Source organism: Diaphorina citri, unplaced genomic scaffold (assembly GCF_000475195.1).
Source record: "Diaphorina citri unplaced genomic scaffold, Diaci psyllid genome assembly version 1.1 scaffold1159, whole genome shotgun sequence".
NCBI classification, from domain to species: domain Eukaryota; kingdom Metazoa; phylum Arthropoda; class Insecta; order Hemiptera; family Psyllidae; genus Diaphorina; species Diaphorina citri.
Genome location: NW_007378588.1, coordinates 30867 through 49266, shown reverse-complemented (window position 1 = coordinate 49266; position 18400 = coordinate 30867). Strand labels below are relative to the sequence as shown.

At 40.9% G+C, this 18400-nt stretch overlaps 2 protein-coding genes across 2 annotated transcripts; one reads left to right on the top strand and one right to left on the bottom strand.

Annotated features, from left to right (window-relative positions):
• The first annotated feature begins 3522 nt into the window (after positions 1–3522).
• Positions 3523–12054, top strand: LOC103514517 (acetylcholine receptor subunit alpha-L1). Its single transcript, XM_008479412.3, has 9 exons — positions 3523–4218; positions 4635–4679; positions 6705–6814; positions 7168–7348; positions 7858–8014; positions 8548–8730; positions 10086–10361; positions 10795–11021; positions 11480–12054. Exons 1-9 carry the CDS (start codon positions 4033–4035, stop codon positions 11672–11674), a joined length of 1560 nt encoding a protein of 519 aa, XP_008477634.1. The 5' UTR covers positions 3523–4032; the 3' UTR covers positions 11675–12054.
• A 3674-nt stretch (positions 12055–15728) lies between these two features.
• LOC113469624 lies at positions 15729–17950 on the bottom strand. Its single transcript, XM_026827465.1, has 2 exons — positions 17933–17950; positions 15729–17728 (listed from the first exon to the last, which is right to left on the bottom strand). The coding sequence occupies exon 2, from the start codon at positions 17700–17702 to the stop codon at positions 17211–17213; it is 492 nt and encodes a 163-aa protein (XP_026683266.1). The 5' UTR covers positions 17703–17728; positions 17933–17950; the 3' UTR covers positions 15729–17210.
• Positions 17951–18400: the final 450 nt, after the last annotated feature.

Genomic DNA, 18400 nt, shown 5'->3' with positions numbered 1-18400 from the left:
TTCTCTCTCTCTCTGATTCTACTCTCACTTTTTTCTCTCTTCCGGTTCAGTTTTGTAACACAAAAATTTAGAAACGTCGCGTCGCATTGTTTCGAGGTGTGCATTTGAAAAGCTTATTTGCCTTTTTACCTATACGTATTCTCTACCCTAAGTAAGGAAAGTACAGAAGAACCCTGATTTTATGAACTAATTGTCCCACCAAGGGTAGGTAGAGGTACATATTTTGCATTTCATTAGATTTTTCTATTGAACAGCTACATAGCTGCTCCCAATTTTGTCCGAGTACCTGGTAAATATAAAGTAGGTATGCAACGTGCTGTAATTTGTTCACATGAGAGTTTTATAATGACCTATGTACCTAGGTACTTATAGGCAAGGAGCTTATAGGTATATGTTCTTATAATATGTATAAGATTAGTCCTATTTTCCATCTCGTAGAGTACCTACCAGCTTATTTCGGCCTCCAACGAGAAGATTGCCCTCTGCATCACCATCCTGCTGTCGCAGACGATGTTCTTCCTCCTCATCTCGGAAATCATACCGTCGACCTCGCTCGCTCTACCGTTGCTCGGCAAATACCTGCTGTTTACCATGATACTTGTTGGTGAGTCAAAACCATGATACTTGTTGATGAGTCAAAAGCTGTGTCCACACATAGTCGACCGCGCCGACCGACCATCGATGTCGACTGAAACCGTACACTGCCTCGACATCATTGATTCACCTCTTCACCTTGTCGATCGACCATCGATCAACGGTCGGTTGACGAGGTTGACTATGTGTGGACACATCAAAAGATTAAACAGACGGCATGATGACCGCCACTCACGTTCAGACGTTTTGACAGACTGCGGTCTCATAGACCTAGGTATGTAGCTTTTTCAGCCACACACATAAAGACGGTCCGCCAGACCTAGGTATCTAAACTTCAAGCATAGCTGTATAGTTTATTTAATTATCCATCAAGGAGATTTCTCCTTGGACGTAACAGCGTGACCACACATGCTGCCACGGAGCACTTATGTATTTTCAATGGTTATTCTGAAAGAGGGCCTCTGAGTGAAATTTCGACGAAAAAAATCCAAGAAGTAATCCATATCTTGGCGGATGTACCAATAAAATACAGCTCAGTTCTTGTTGTACTGTAAAGTAACTACAGCTGTAAGTATTTAACGCAGTCTTTCTTTTTACTTTTTCACATGTGTTGTATAAATTACACCGCATTCTCTACAAAGTCTGATTTTATGTAATTCTACGTAAAATTCTTCCCGTGGTATTAACCTATTCCTTGTGTTGTATAAATTACACCGCATTCTCTACAAAGTCTGATTTTATGTAATTCTACGTAAAATTCTTCCCGTGGTATTAACCTATTCCGAGAGCCGAGGCATTACAGTCACACCAAACCGTTCTCTCTTTTTCGCTAATATCTCAGTCGCCTCACGTCCGAGTGCATCGGGGATTTCTATATTAGTTAAAAAAACAAAATTTCCTATTTTCTTTGTTATTTGAGATAGGTATTTAATATTTACTCAGTACCGAAGTTAGAAGCTGTTAAATTCTCTCTCACTGTCTCACACTCTATTTCCTTCTCTCTCCGCACATGATATCAATCAATCACCTGTTTCTCTCTCACTCACTCTGTCTTTTTCTCTCTCTCTCTTTCTCTGAAATCAATTACTAAAACCTGGAATCAATTATCAAAACATACCAACTAAAACTATCTACCTACCTAAATTTTCAAGCAAATTGGTTTTCAAGAGTTTTGATAGAGGGAACTGTAACTGCTAAGATCTTATCGTCCCGAAATCGAAGAGAGAAGGAACGCAGGATAGAAAGCCAGCCGTCCCGTTCCGAGAACGAACGTTATCTGTTTAGGATAAAATCGTCCCCGGGCTAGAAGCGAACCCGCGACCTAGCGCTTACAAGGGAAACTCTCTTCCTAGCTATCTAGACTGACGAAGAGAGAAGGAACGCAGGATAGAAAGCCAGCCGTCCCGTTCCGAGAACGAACGTTATCTGTTTAGGATAAAATCGTCCCCGGGCTGGAAGCGAACCCGCGACCTAGCGCTTACAAGGGAAACTCTCTTCCAAGCTAACTAGGCTGGCTGAGAAGGGATTTTTTCCCCCACCAAGTAGTTTTTTCCCCCTCATTTTTTGATGGACAAGGGAATTAGTTTTTGATGGACAAGGGAATTAGTTTTTGATGGACACATTTTGTCTCTTGCGTGATCCGGGGAAAGAAGAAAAAACAATTTTCCTTTCTATCCATTTTCACACCCACTTATTTATCATCCCTCTTTGATTGACAGATTTACAGGTTTACAGCCCGAAAAAAAGAAAGAAGAGGAAGAAAAAGAAGGAGAAGAAGCTTTTTCCCCCTTAGTTTTTGATGGACAAGGGAATTAGTTTTTGATGGACACATTTTGTCTCTTGCGTGATCCGGGGAAAGAAGAAAAACAATTTTCCTTTCTATCCATTTTCACACCCACTTATTTATCATCCCTCTTTGATTGACAGATTTACCTACAGCCCGAAAAAAAGAAAGAAGATGAAGAAAAAGATTTCCTTTCTATCCATTTTCACACCCACTTATTTATCATCCCTCTTTGATTGACAGATTTACCTACAGCCCGAAAAAAAGAAAGAAGAGGAAGATAAAGAAGGAGAAGAAGCAGAAGAAGAAGAAGAAGAAGAAGAAGAAGAAGAAGAAGAAGAAGAAGAAGAAGAAGAAGAAGAAAAAGAGCGTTTTACCAGCGTTTTTATTTCGTAACAAATGTAGCAATGAAAAAACTGCTACATTAGACTCTTGTGGTCTGTGTCGTAGCATCGTTCCCTGAGTTTGAGGGAAGGAGACGAAATAGAATAGGGTAAGAGAGGAGAAGAAGGTGACATGGTGAGGCTAGAAGGAGAGGTGGAAGAGAAAGGAAGAGTACGAGGAGAGATGGAAGGAAGTAGTAGAGGACAAGAATAAGGAGGTGAAAGAATAGGAGAAGAAGGGGAAAGAAAAAAGAGGAGGCAGAAAAGGAGGGGAAGGGGAAGAAATGAAAAGAAGGGCTAGAAGGAGAGGTGGAAGAGAAAGGAGAAAAGAGAGGAAAGGAAGAGTACGAGGAGAGATGGAAGGAAGTAGTAGAGGACAAGAATAAGGAGGTAAAAGAATAGGAGAAGAAGGGGAAAGAAAAAAGAGGAGGCAGAAAAGGAGGGGAAGGGGAAGAAATGAAAAGAAGAGAAAGAGGGGAAGGAATGGAAGGAGATCTAAATGGGGGAGGAGGAGAAGGAGAAAAAGAAGAAAGAGGAAGAGGAGAGGCAGGAAGAGAGGAGATTGAGGGGAAAGAATTGTTGGAGATGGAGGGGAAGTGATAGAGGGAGATCTAAAAGGAGGAGAAGGTAAAAAGTAGGGGAAGCTGAAAGAGGGGAAGGGGCCGGAGCTCCAGTTTGGTGGGGAGAGGAGAGGGTTTTCTCAGTCTCACAGCATCCCATTTTAGCTTTTTTTTTCAGTTCTCAGAATAAAGTTCTGTGCTTTCTGTGTTTTCTCTTGACAGCATTACCCTGTTTGTTGCAGCTTTCGATGGTCGTGTAAGAGGGTGTTTCGGAAATTAAAATTTTAATTAAATAATTAATTGTGTTTTTTTCCCATTTTAATTTTTACAATTGTTGGTTTTTAGTGATTTCCATTTTCAATTGTTTCACCTTTAATTTCCAATTCCATTTGTTTTGTATTTCTATTAATAATTTTCAAGAGAACTAGAATCAAGACTATCTCTCAACAATTGTGAATGATTTTCGAAATTACAAAATCGTAAACTGCCTGGTTTCAGTGGGTTTTCCTTCTTAGGTACATGCTTTAATTTTTTAAAATTTTTAACCAAATTTTCCCTGGGAATCATCTAAAGTGTGAAATTTTTCCAGTTAATCAGCTATTCTCCCTTGATATGATCCATAGTTTAGGGTAAAAAACTCCCCCCTTGGGAGCTCATATCAAGCGTCTTTCCCCTACTCGTCATGGTGGTCCACTAACCCCTTCGTACCGACATGTGGCTCCTTCCCCCTATTTTTCTGGTCCTCCTATTTCTGGCTGGTACCCGTAGTAACCCGGACGCCAAGCGCCTGTATGACGATCTACTGAGTAACTATAATCGACTGATTCGACCTGTGTCGTCGGATAATGACACCGTGCTGGTTAAACTTGGCTTGCGATTGTCGCAGCTTATCGACTTGGTGAGTTTTTCAGATAAATTATTGGTACTTCTAGGAGTAAGTCCTGTTTTATTATGCGCCAAAGGTGATTTTTTTTACCACACTTTCTGCCAATTTTATGTACATAATTTCAATGGTTCTTTGAAAGAGGACCTCTGAGTGAAATTGCTCAGTTTGTTTGATGAAAAAATTCAAAGAATTAAAGAGTCTGTCTCTCATGTTAAGGGAGATGTTTTCATACATGGGTTTCGGTGGGTAAACTTAATGGAGGCAGCCAGGGTGTTGATTTGTTGAAGTATCTCCTTGGCGAAAGTCATGAGTGGAAGTTTGGGTGGTTTTTTTTCGTACCCTTTTGGACACTAGCGATAGCATAAAATTTTACGTAGGTATTCCAGGTAGGTACCTACCTAATTCCTATTCTATTTCTTTTGTTTCAGAATTTGAAAGATCAAATCCTCACCACTAACGTATGGCTTGAGCACGTAAGTTGACTTTTCAATTCATAGTACAAAGTAGACCCAGTAAGTGAGGGGTAGAAAGTTGGACTCGTAATCTGGGGTTTGACGTTCGATTCTCAGTTTTGTATTTATTCCATGTGTTCTAATTAGCCCATAAGCCATTAGATCTTTGTCTGCAAGGTCCATAGGCAATGGTAATCAAGGTCCATAGGCACTGCTAATGTGGAATTCTTGGTACATACGTATAATCATGTGCATACTTACAGGAACTGCTCCATTTTACGGGAGGAAACCAATTCGGTCCCAAAACCTGTTTTCTGCTACCAACTGGGTCCCGGGATGAGAGGGTCTAAGTACCAATTGGGTCCCACACTGAAATTGATAGGTGCCTGATTTTTTCTTCTTTTTTCCATCAAAACATCACAAGCACTGTGTTCTTAGAGCTGAATCTTCCTAGTCTAAAACTTTAGAGTGATCGCTACCAAAAGAACTGGCACAAATGAGCAGTGACCAGTGTTATAGGGTTAGGTTGAACACAAAAAGGAGCTTTCTTGTTCTCTGTCATAGCTTCTGAATAAGTACCGAAAATTTTGTTGATTGTATTGAAAAATCTCGGGAAATTATGGGTGTATTAATTAATTAAGTACAAATAAAGCAGAATCATTTCTTCTACTTGTGAACAATAGAAAAAGAACGTTGTAATATTGTTAAAAATTAAAACTCTCATTTATTTCATCCAAGTCATTACAGGTATACGGGACCCAATTGGTAGTCGACTACCTTAAGAAAAAAGGTCATGGGACCGAATTGGCGTTCTTCCCATTTTACACATTACATTTATTTTACACGTGTAGTGAGTTACGTAAGTTGTCTATCCGATGACATGTGGTTTGTTGGCACACGGGCAGTTCACAGTTTCACACTCATACATAATTATAACGTGTTTTAATATGCACTATGATTTGTGTAATAAATGACTAATAATTAACACCATTGAGAAAACAGACATACCTACTTAGTATTGACGAGCAGAATATGAGAAACTTGAGGGAACTTAGTATTGACATACTTAGTATTGACGAGCAGAACATGAGAAACCTACTATGAATGAAGCAAGTTCTAAATTTTGACATAAAGATTAGCAAGTTCGTTTCTTTCCTTCCCTGTCCTTCTCTCTCCTTTTCCTTCTCTCTCTCTCTCTCTCTCTCTCTCTCTCTCTCTCTCTCTCTCTCTCCATCTCCTTCTTTCCCTCTCTACCCCATCCATCTCTGATACAGCTGATACTATCTGGAATAACGTTTACCCTGCTCAAGAGAACAAGAAGTGCTGTTCAGAAAGTCCTTATTCAAAACGATCACTCTGTCTGCAATTCACTCGGCACTTCACAATAGTTCGAACAGTTTGCACTCCATCCGATAAGTTCGCTTCAGGGGAAATAAAAGTTAGTATTTGTTTTCATGTTGGATGCCTACTCGAGAAAAAGGGGTGGGAAAGAACCTGTGTGAGTGAAGGGGAGGGGGAGGGAGAGAGAAAGGAGAGGAGAGGGAATGATTTTTTCCTTTTTTTTTCAGGTTTGTCAGTTTGTCTTAAAAATGTATTCTAAAAGTTTCAAGATGATAATACACTTTTGGTTTTGTTTATTATTATTATTATTATTATTATTATTATTATATATTTATTTTATCTGATAAACAATAAGGCTTAGATACTATAACATTTTTATTATGTACATAAAAAAAAAAAAAAAAAAAAAAATGTAAAAGAATGAAGGAACCCATACTTTTTGCACTTAATAATTAATGTTTTATTCCGTTTCCGTATAATGTTTTCCACGGATTATTCCGGGTTGGCACCTAGGGTGCGTCTGTTTCGGACCAAGTTCCCTAGGTACTTATCATGTACTGTTTGTTGTTGTTGTTGTTGTTGTTGTTGTTGTTGTTGGGGAAACGTCTTACAATTCCACATGATTGTAGCATCACGCTATGTTGTATTGTATCCTACTTATTGTGTTTTGTGGCAGTCCTATTTTTCTCATTATATTGTCTACAGGAATGGGAGGATCACAAGTTCAGATGGGACCCGCTAGAGTACGGTGGAGTCACGGACCTATACGTCCCATCCGAACATATTTGGCTACCCGATATTGTCCTCTATAATAAGTAAGTTATGAAGTCCTCCAAAATACTTTAAATAGCCCATCCTGTATAAATATAACCAAAGATTTTTTTAAAGAGGTTTGACAGAAGGAACTGTAACTGCTAAGGTCTTATTGTCCCGAAATCGGAGAGGGAAGGAAGACAGGATAGGAGAAAGTCAGCCGTTCCAAGAACAAACCTTGTCCATTCAGGATAAAATCCGCCCCGGGCGGAAATCGAATCCTTGACCTAGCGCTTACAAGGCAGACCCCAAGCAATTAAATTAAATTAGACCCTAATAATCGAACTTAACACCTTTACTCTCCCTAGGACCAAAGGAAACTAATTTCTCATCCCTTAACCCTTTCACTCCCCAGTGCCGATGGAGAATACGTGGTCACTACCATGACCAAGGCAGTGCTTCACTTCACGGGCAAAGTCCTATGGACACCCCCCGCCATCTTTAAATCGTCCTGTGAGATCGACGTCCGATATTTTCCGTTTGATCAGCAGACCTGCTTCATGAAGTTCGGATCATGGACCTACGATGGAGTTCAGGTAAGGATTCGAACCACCAACCTCCAGATCCAAAGTCTAACGCGTTAACCACTGCACCACTGAGCTTGGAAGAGAGAAGAGAGGAGAAAGAATAAAAAGGGTATAATCACAACAATCTAGAAGAAGAGAAAGAGTTTGAAGAGTTCATTTTTAAGGGATATAACTTCACTATAATTGCTAAGGTTTTACCCTTCATTCGACGACAAGCTACTCCCTCCTCGCATCAATCTCACCCAACTTGAGTGAGACCGGGGAAAGCCAGAAGAACGTATGAGGATTTCAACCACATTGCAACGTTGCTTTACTTCGTTGATCCATGGGGAACGGGATGGTTCACTGGATTGAAGGGATTACCTTCAGTCTTCTGACTTAAATCTATTAGGGTGCCCGAGACCAACAGTCCTCTCGTTCGTTTCTTGTCCATCTCTTCTACTGTTACTAGAAACATTCTTTTTTCGTCAGAAGCAATCTTATGATTTTAGCCGATTTTTCCCTCCTCTCATTTCTAGATCGATCTGAAGCACATCAATCAGAAGGCAGGTGAAGACAAGGTAGAAGTGGGCATAGATTTGCGGGAATACTATCCCAGTGTAGAGTGGGACATACTACGGGTTCCGGCCGAGAGACATGTTAAATTCTACACGTGCTGTGCCGAACCGTATCCGGGTAAGTGACATACTATGGCAGACATATTACTTAGGTCTGAGAGAAAAGATTAATTACGTCTAGTCTGTCTACGAGTCTAAGAATACTCGTAAAATTTTGTAGCCAAAACCAAATGTCAGCCCAAAAGCAATCACCCTAAGACTGATCGAGGGCTGACGAAAAACGAAGCCGTCTAAACAGGGAAAAAGGCGAAGAAAAAGAAGAAGACGTTCTCTTTAATATCACACTGCAAGTTGGGATTTTGTACTAAATTTTTCTCTCTGAAGTCCCATCTGTCCTCGTCAACTAAAACGAAAACGATATTTTATTATTTGACTTTTTATAGTCAACATGGCTGAACCAATAAGATTGTGAGATTCTGCTTTGTGAAGCAAGTGTTAACGTCCAAATTGCAAATTGGAATCTCATTGGTTCAGCCATGTTGAGTATAAAAAAGTCACATAATAAAATACAGCTTAATCTGTCTTTCCCCAGCTATTTTCATTTCTATCCGCCACCGATCTACTAATCACAGTCTTTTCCTCTCCCCTCAGACATCTTCTTCAACATCACCCTGCGTCGGAAGACCCTCTTTTACACGGTCAACCTCATCGTCCCCTGCGTCGGCATCTCCTACTTGTCCGTCCTGGTGTTCTATCTGCCCGCGGCCTCCAAACCTACTATGAATACCTACTATGGATTATTAGAACTCCCAGATAGAGGGAACTGCATTACAAGCTTAAAGGAAATTTTTGACGACATCCAGACCCACTAAAGCCCAACCTCTCCCTCTTCCAATTAGGACTCCGGTGACCGAATGTATTGGACATTACTTCAGGGGCTTGAAGGAACTAGGTATAGGGGTTTAACGTCACCTTTAACAACTGAGGTCTTCTAGTGACGGGGGTTTTACCCACCATTCGGCGACAAGCTACCCGCCTCATTTCAACCTCACCCAGCCAGAGTGGGAAAGGGAACCCAGCAGCAAGCGATTCCCCAGATGGTCACCAGCCAGGTACTAACCACGCGCAACGTTGCCTAACTTCAGTGATCCGTGGGGAACTTATGTATTCAATGTGCTATCGCCGCTGGTGCTAGGAACTAGACGTATAAATTTGTCTGCATAGTTATGCATTTCAGGTATAATTTAAAAAAAAAAAAATAAATAAATAAATAAATAAACACTTAATTAACAGATATCAAATTTAATTAGTTCCCAGATAGACTGGTGTCTCGATCTAACCTTGTACCTTGTCGAATGCGCTTGAAATTTCTCGAACTTGAACTTCAACTTCAAATACCACGTGCTGAATGTATAAAATCCTACCGTGACAAACATCAGATTGATGACTTTTTTAAAGAGGTTTGATAGAGGGAACTGCAACTGCTAGGGTCTTATCGTCTCGAAATCGAAGAGAGACGGAAGACAGTATAGGAGAAAGCCAGCCCTTTCCGAGAACGAAAGTTATCCCTTCCAGGATAAAATCCGCCCCGGGCGGGAATTGAACCCGCGGCCTAGCGCTTACAAGGTAAATGTGCTACCAAGCTAACTAGGCTGGCTATAAGACCATTACTATCATTTAGCAGGCCACACCTTAGAGTAGCCGCCCTACTAAAAGTCATACAGAGTGCGGAGTCGCGTGATGCCTCCTGAAGATCCAAACCTATAAAAACGATACCTTACATTGGAGTCGCGCGACCTGGGTCTCCTAAAATGTGAGAGGATATTACCAATCTGAAGATCCAAACCTATAAAAACGATACCTTACATTGGAGTCGCGCGACCTGGGTCTCCTAAAATGTGAGAGGATATTACCAATGAGTGTCACACAGTTCCAATTTTCCTAAACTGCACTGCGCGGCTGTGCTGCCTGACTGTGTAACGCAGCTCAATGTGCGCCCTAGCTTAGACTTACTTTATCATGGACACTCGTTACTATGTTCTGAAAGGCCAGAAAAACTTCTTCTGGGCTTTCAACACAGGAACGAGTGTTCAATTGTTCATGATAAAATAAGTCCAATTATTGTTGCAATGAACTCTCAAGAATATGGTAAAGATAACTCATTTTCCGAACCACTACTCTGTCCGCAGGCCTCTGCGTTGTAATAACCATCTTCATTCTGAACATCCACTACCGGAAGCCCTCCACCCACATAATGTCGCCCTGGGTACGACGCGTCTTCATCAAAACCCTGCCCAAACTTCTGCTCATGCGCGTCCCGGAACAGCTACTGGCGGACTTGGCCGCCAAGAAGCGCCTGCGTGAGGCCAAGCGCAACCAGATGCGCACCGCACTGGCGGCCGCTACGATCGCAGCGTCGAGTTCCAACGTGTCGTCTCCCTCGTCTATGCGACGGTTCCGACCGGGTAAGATTGATGGCGAAGGTCATTAGCCTCCGTGGCCGAGTGGGCATCACACTAGGCTTGCACTCCAGACGTCCCGGGTTCGATTCCCGGCGGGGTCGAAGTTTTTTCGGCTCTGTGCTTGGAGTTCGGGGTGCACTCAGCCTCGTGAGTTCGATTCCCGGCGGGGTCGAAGTTTTTCGGCTCTTTGCTTGGAGTTCGGGGTGCACTCAGCCTCGTGAGGACAAGTGAGTAGCTACTTTAATCGAGTAGCGACCAGTGGCGGCATTACAAGTCAAAAGAAACGAGCGATGATAAATATGATGATTGAGTAAATGAAAGACTTGTGATACCCACAAAGTTGTGAAAAAGCTCTCTGCTTTACCACAAAGATTTATGATTAGATTTTTTGATTTTTTTCGTCTCATGAAATCTCATCCCCGTTTTTTTTCGCCAGGAGGTTGTAACGGTTTAAACGGGAACAACGCCACGAATCGGTTTAACAATCTGATGTCCTCCCTCAGTAACGACAACTACGGCCTCTCCTCCATGCTGAACATAGAGGAGAGTCTGTCTGATATAGCGCCGGCCGTGAGAAAGAAGTATCCGTTTGAATTAGAGAAGGCCATCCACAATGTGAAGTTCATTCAGCATCATATGCAACGCCAGGACGAGTTCAATGCCGTAAGTGCTTGTCTCGATGCATTGTTGCATGTCCTAAACACATTCCTGTAAGGAGAGTTCTAAACACGTATTTAGGGTAGGCCTAGGTAGGCTAGACTCCAAATATTTGGAGCATCGGCCTCCCCTCCCCCCTTGACAAAGTCCTGAATACGGCTCTAGTTGACAGTTCCAAACACCTTGACCAATCTAGGGAGAACAGAGGTTCATGTTGAAATGTTTGATGACCTTTGAGATGTTTCATTTGTTTGATGTTTCATTTTGACCTTTATCCTTATAAGCCATAGAATTATTCTAGCAGTCCTCAATTTCCCTAAGGGTGTGTCCACAAAATAGTCGACCGGCCGTCAATCGACGTCGACTGAACCGTCCACTCTTCCTCGACAACATAGATTTATCTCGTCGATCGACGACCGGTGTGGACACAGCTTAACTCCCCATCGCCCTTTCTCTCCTTACAGGAAGACCAGGACTGGGGCTTCGTGGCGATGGTCCTGGACCGTCTCTTCCTCTGGGTGTTCACCATCGCGTCCATCGCTGGAACGTTCGGCATTCTGTGTGAGGCGCCGTCACTGTACGACCACACTAAACCGATAGACATGGAACTGTCGGTCATCGCGAGGAAGATGTTCCTTAGCCCCGATGGCGACTTTTAGGTTACGCCACCATTCTGAACAATCATAAGTTGTGATTGCTGAACAATCATACGTAGGAATCCTATATTCGTATAAAGCTCAGCCCATCTTTTGGGGCTGTTTGCCCCTACACCTAAACCTCAGAGTGGACTTTTTGTGTATGGAGTCAAGCTGGTGTAGAATCCTAATTAGAAAGGTTAAAATAAAAATCCAATAAATCCAGTCATTGGATTTAGCAGGTTCGTACATTGGACCCTCTATTATTCGTAGATATGTATAAGGTTAACCCATCTTTTGGGGCACTTACCCCTACTCCCAAGCCTCAGAGTGGGCTTTTTGAAGATGGAAGAGTCGTTATATTAAGCAGATCTTTTAGGGGTATATTAAACCTCTTATTTATACAAGTAGGCGTGGTGAAGGATCGGTGGTTCGATTTCTTGTCTAGACATGAAATTTAGCGTATTGAATTGAGTAACAACATAATTTTATAAATACGTATGACAAATATTCAAATGTTATATTAAATTTCCCCTTTTGATTCGTTTGAAACATGAAACATTCATAAATATTGTCTCCTCTCGCATAAGGTCGATGTTGTTCACACATAGTATCTCAAATAAAAACTTCAATTTTGAATTGAAAAGGGTTTCTTCTATAAAATTGTTTTTTTATAACTTTCTTATAAATTCTCGAAGCATCTCCAGACGCTCTGAATAATTTTCCCAGAGACTCTTTTTTGAGTGGCCAAATCCTCCGTCTTGGGTTTTGGTGACATCAGATGTCTTCATCTTCTGTTTTCCAGGAAACTTTTTGTCCTTCTTGGTTTGATGGCCAGAAATTTTGTCCTTCTTCAACTGATCTTCTGGAGTTGTGACGGCAGTGGCAATTTGGGACTCCCCAGTCATTTTCTTTTTGATTCAAGGAAACTTGGTTAATTTAAAAATATGTAGAAGGGGGCTACATGCACTATTCAAACGGATAGAGGTTTTTTGGACTGGCTGATTTTCACTTTAATGGTACCAAAACCAACTAAGAATTTATTCCATGTGTTCTAATTAGCCCATAAGCCATTAGATCTTTGTCTGCAAGGTCCATAGGCAATGGTAATCAAGGTCCATAGGCAATGCTAATGTGGAATTCTTGGTACATACGTATAATCATGTGCATACTTACAGGAACTACTCCATTTTACGGGAGGAAACTAATTCGGTCCCAAAACCTGTTTTCTGCTACCAACTGGGTCCCGGGATGAGAGGGTCTAAGTACCAATTGGGTCCCACACTGAAATTGATAGGTGCCTGATTTTTTCTTCTTTTTTCCATCAAAACATCACAAGCACTGCTAAGGGAGGGGGAAGGGGGAGGAAGGAGGGGGTGAAAAGTGAGGAGGGTCAAAGGTTTGTCTTTCTGTGTGAACATTTGGGGAATCCTGTCTTCCTTCTCTCTTCGATTTCGGGACGATAAGACCATAGCAGTTACAGTTCCCTCTGTCAAACCTCTTAAAAAAAATCAATATTTATAGAAGTTGGATTAAGAAACGTTGCGCTTGGTTGGTAAGCGGATGGACTATCATCTCTCCAATCAGGCCTTTCGTGAGGAAGATAGGGTGAGGAGGAGGGTCGCTTGATACCGAATACCGGGTAAAACACCAGTCACCAAAAATCCTTTCTGTCTTCCTCCATACTTGAAATTATCGTGCCTCAATCTTTTCGGTCTTCCTCCATACTTGAAATTATCGTGCCTCAATCTTTTCGGTCTTCCTCCATACTTGAAATTATCGTGTCTCAATCTTTTCGGTCTTCCTCCATACTTGAAATTATCGTGTCTCAATCTTTTCGGTCTTCCTCCATACTTGAAATTATCGTGTCTCAATCTTTTCGGTCTTCCTCCATACTTGAAATTATCGTGTCTCAATCTTTTCGGTCTTCCTCCATACTTGAAATTATCGTGTCTCAATCTTTTCGGTCTTCCTCCATACTTGAAATTATCGTGTCTCAATCTTTTCGGTCTTCCTCCATACTTGAAATTATCGTGTCTCAATCTTTTCGGTCTTCCTCCATACTTGAAATTATCGTGTCTCAACCTCATCCTTTCAGTCACGAATTCCATTGTCATCGCCTTTGCCAAATGCAGTCAAAGCAATTTACTATGCACTACGTGTAGGTATTACTAGGTACAAGATACCTAGACAGGTAAGTATTAGGAGGTACCTACTTATGTACCTAAGAAGGTATTACATAGGTACCTTTATCTAAGTAGGTATTACCTAGGTACTTGATAGAAAGAACAACAAAACAAAGGTAAGAGTTTGAAATAGTCGAGATTTCTAGACAAGGGGTTTCCAAGTTTGCAAGTCCGCGGGCCAGAGGAGAATTCCAATTCGAAGGACCACACAAGTAACATTGTTTTTTTTTTTTCTTTTTCTTTCTTACAATTCAGGTGAAACTGAACATTCATATGAAACATATATGTGTATGAAACATTCATATGTGTTAGGTATTTGTTCCTGCCTAAAAGATAAAATAGAAAAGATCAAAGATAAATAATAAAATATATATGTGTTAGGTATATCTCATTTATACTGGGCTTCGGCATCGGCATAACATTGAAAAGTCAAACCTCAGTTTTGAGGGCCAAAAACACTACCCTGAGCAACCCTGATCTAGACGCCAAAGGACTCGTTCGTGATTCGCGGTCACGTACGGGACGTAATGGAAGACAAATAAAAAACACCAAGAGCAAGTTTTCAACTTTCAAACTTCGAGTGCAAAGTTTTGCTTTTAATTGTTCATGATGATGTTGGTAGCGTTCGAGCTTTCCAAGTTTTTTAACAGCGAAGTTAACGCAAACACAAAAGGAGATCAGTGGAATGAATAAGAGATCAGAAGGTACTAGGAGGAGGAGAAGGAGGAGGAGGAGGAGGAGAAGAAGAAGAGGAGGAGAAAGAGGAGGAAACAACGAGGAAGGAGAAAATGATGAAGAAGAAGGAGGAGGGAAGACGAAGAAGGAGAAGGAGAAGAAGAAGAAAAAAGAGGAGGAGACGACCTAACGTAGGAGGAGAAGAAGCACGAAGACAAAACACACGAGAAGAAGAGGAGAGAAGAAAGAAGAAGAAAGAAGAAGGAAGCAAGAAAAGTAAAGTCGACAAAGAAGAGATGATACAAGAATAAACGGGAATAAAATGATGAGTAGGATGGGGTGATTTGAAAAAACAACAGGATGCGCACAAGGAAACTGATGACGGATGACGAGACATGGAAAAACTAGGTATTGGTCGTCTACAATTACATGGGTATAAAGCCTCACTTTAGAGACTCGGACAGTGTAGAGGGGGGGAGGAGGAGAAAGGAGAAGAGAGAGAGAGAGAGAGAGAGAGAGAGAGAGAAAACAAGAACTAGGTAAGAAGAAAAAGATGTCGAAAACCAGGATGGAAAAGTAAAAGAATCAGAAATGTGAGACAGAATACATAAAGTAAGTAAAAAGACAGACAAAGAGACACAAAAACAAGAAAAATAGAAGGAAGAAGAAGAAGAAGGAGAAGAAGAAGAAGAAGAAGGAGGAAGAAGAGGAGGAGGAGAAGAAGAAGAAGAAGAAAAGGAGGAAGAAGAGGAGGAAGAAAAATGAAAAGAAAAGGACAGTCGGATAAAAATCCGAGACAAATGTCGTGGGAAATCATCGAAATGTAGTCGGACGACTTTTGGTACCCCTTCCCTATCTCTCCTTGGACGCCTTGGGTACCCTCTTCCTATCTTCCTAGATTTCTTTATGCTTTCTTCTTGTCGCTTGTTCTACATCCCCCCTATTTCTTTCAGCTCCTTTTTCTTATTCGACTTTTGAAATGTCCATACAAGAATATTAACTAGACGTCTCTAGGTACCAGGATGTTTTTATTTCTTCTTTCTTTTTGTATTTCTTCTTCCTCTTCTTCTACTTCTTGTTCTTCACTTCTCCTCCTCTATTTTTTTGTATTTTTATCTTTCCTTGTGTTTTATTTCTCTTTGATCAGTGGTGAAGATTGGAAATGGGTATGTAGGTATAACTACTAATCTTGGGAATCCTGTCTTCCTTCTCTCTTCGATTTCGGGACGATAAGACCATAGCAGTTACAGTTCCCTCTGTCAAACCTCTTTAAAAAAAAGTAATTACTGGTCCTATTGACTTGAACCTGGGGTCACCCATGTATCTTAGATGATGATAGGGTTGTCTCTCATGAATTTGGAGTAAGTTGTTCTTTATGAAGAAGCTGAGGTGCTATGTACGAGTAAGTGTAGATATTCTTAATCTTAGGGTACAAAAACAATGGTCATCACAGCCTTTAGGGCAGCCACTCATTATCAGGTACACCTGAACAGGTCCGTCTGTCAGGTCTACCCTCTACCTGTTAGGAATACCTGATAGTGAGTGGTTGGCCTTAGAAAACAGGAAACTTTTTACGGGTATAACCACTATATCCGTGTTTTTTAGTGTATTTTACACAGTTTTCGCAGAATTGTTTGCTTTTAGACTAGTTCGTTTACATTTCAATGATATTCCAATAAGAGCCCATATTTTGGAACTTATGGTGATTAATTACCAACGTGATACTTATTAGAAACTAAAAATCACTCCTAAGTTGAATTCATTCTTCATTCCTAGGTATGGGCAACGGAATATCTTGTCTTTCAAAAGAGAGGACTTACACGGAAATGTTCTCCATTATTTAACATTAAGATATTATTAAATGTTATTGTTCCCTATTATAACGTGATTTATTAATTTTAATCAATTGTTAATTTAATTCTAATCTTATTAAACTCTGTTTAAATGTTTCCGAACTTAGGTAATCAACGATATAAATTCTTTTGTTAAATTATTTTCATTTTATTTTTCAACTTTATTTATAATGTCGTCATGTACATTTCTAATCAAAACTTACCTAAACGTTACTTTATTTAAAAATTAATTATTATACTTAAACCTATTCCTCTTGATTTTTAATTTTTGCTCAATGATAATTTTAATAAATCAATATAAAAAGTATTCTGAAAACGAAATGAACCAGCTGTTTTCTCTAGGTTTTTACTCCAGTAAATAAAATCTTTCTAATAAACCATGTTCCAGCAGTAAATTAGTAAAGAAACCCGGCCCTATTGACATACATATTTACAATTTTTACTCACTTTATAAGGGCACACTACACACCTAGCTACAAAAGAAGTATCTCTCGATACCAGACCAGACTTCAGAATGAACGAAAAAGCTTCAGACTTCTAGTATCTCAGACGGTCTGGAGACTGACTGACCAAAATCTGTCAGACAGTCGGAGCATGAGTGTCTCTACGCATAGTCGACCGGCCGTCGCGTGTCGATCGATGTCGACTGATCCGTCCACACTGCCTCGATAACATAGTTTCCCCTCGCCGTCGATCGGTATTGATCGGCGGCCGGTCGATTATGTTTGGACACAGCTTAATATACCGCCACTGGTCGTTGATCGACATCGATCGACTTCTGTTGACTAGTTTAGAATCACCTTTCCCTGTATAGTAAAATAAAAATAAAAACCCAATTCTCTTATATCAAGATGCTCGTTTATTTCTAAAGAACTGCGCGAATGGATTCAAGTTAAAGCTATACCGCTGCTGATTCGCGGTAAACCCTGCCGGAGAATATTGAGGTGCAAAGTTACCCGTAAATCCGCCCCACGTCCCCGAGGGTTTACCACCTTGATTCGTCCTAGAGGCTTCGCCCAGGTATGTTCTAGAGTTGGCTTCGAGGGACCGTATGTTGGCGTAGTGCGGGTTGGCGTAGCCGGATCTGTCGTCGGCCCTCAACGCTGCATTCCCTAAAACAGCGCGGACGTCAAACTCTCCGACGCCGTTACTGTTATCATCGAAATCCACCGTCGGCGGTTTCGCTTTGGGCTTCGAGCTCTTGTCGCCAGGACCGAATTTGTTCTCGACGACGTCAAAGTCGGAGTTCTGGAGCCAGTCCTCTTTGACGAAATCGGAGCCTCGTTCTCCAATCATGTAGGCGGGGGCGACCGTGTGACCGCCAGTCGTGGTGGGCATGATGGAGGTATCGATTACTCGTAGACCTGGTGAGGAAAAGAACGAGGTCTTTAGGAAATAGTTTTTCGAAGTCTCAAGGTAGAAACACAGAACTATCATGTGATGTGAGCTCCATGATGTAGTGTGTTTCTACTTTTCATGTCCAGTTTACTAATAATAAAAACCCGTGTTAATCACGGATGCTTGTCACAAATAGCTATTAGTTATCGTTCCTTTATCAATTTACTTACACTAAATTGTCATTGAGTTTGTACGCAATAATGTCTCAAGTTTCAGAGATATTTTCTCTAGATCTGCCGAAAGACCAAGTTGGGCGACATTTCGTAGCGTATGCGAAAACAAAGTCTTGCATATTATTTTTTATCTTTAACATACGTTCAGTTTCTTTCTTTATTCAGTCTATTATATATATATCCTATCCTGTCTTCCTTCTCTCTTCGATTTCGGGACAATAAGACCATAGCAGTTACAGTTCCCTCTGTCAAACCTCTTGAAAAAAAAGCTTTCTCATTATTGAACCGAGTTTTAAGTCGTCGATTTTAATTTAGCTTGTCTGTGTGTTTCACCATAATTATCAAACGGTTTGTCCAATTTGGATGAAATTTCGTGACGTGTTCGACTAGTTTAACACGTCATAGATATACATATTGTGAGAGACGTAAATGTGCTAGATCTTACAGATGACGTATGGCGTACAG

Excerpts from the sequence above, each read along its gene's own strand:
- LOC103514517 (XM_008479412.3), top strand. The coding sequence starts at position 4,033 with ATGTGGCTCCTTCCCCCTATTTTTCTGGTCCTCCTATTTCTGGCTGGT. Across the intron at positions 6,815-7,167 it reads GATATTGTCCTCTATAATAA|TGCCGATGGAGAATACGTGG; the intron begins GTAAGTTATGAA and ends TTCACTCCCCAG. Across the intron at positions 10,362-10,794 it reads TATGCGACGGTTCCGACCGG|GAGGTTGTAACGGTTTAAAC; the intron begins GTAAGATTGATG and ends TTTTTTCGCCAG.
- LOC113469624 (XM_026827465.1), bottom strand. The coding sequence starts at position 17,702 with ATGCCCACCACGACTGGCGGTCACACGGTCGCCCCCGCCTACATGATT.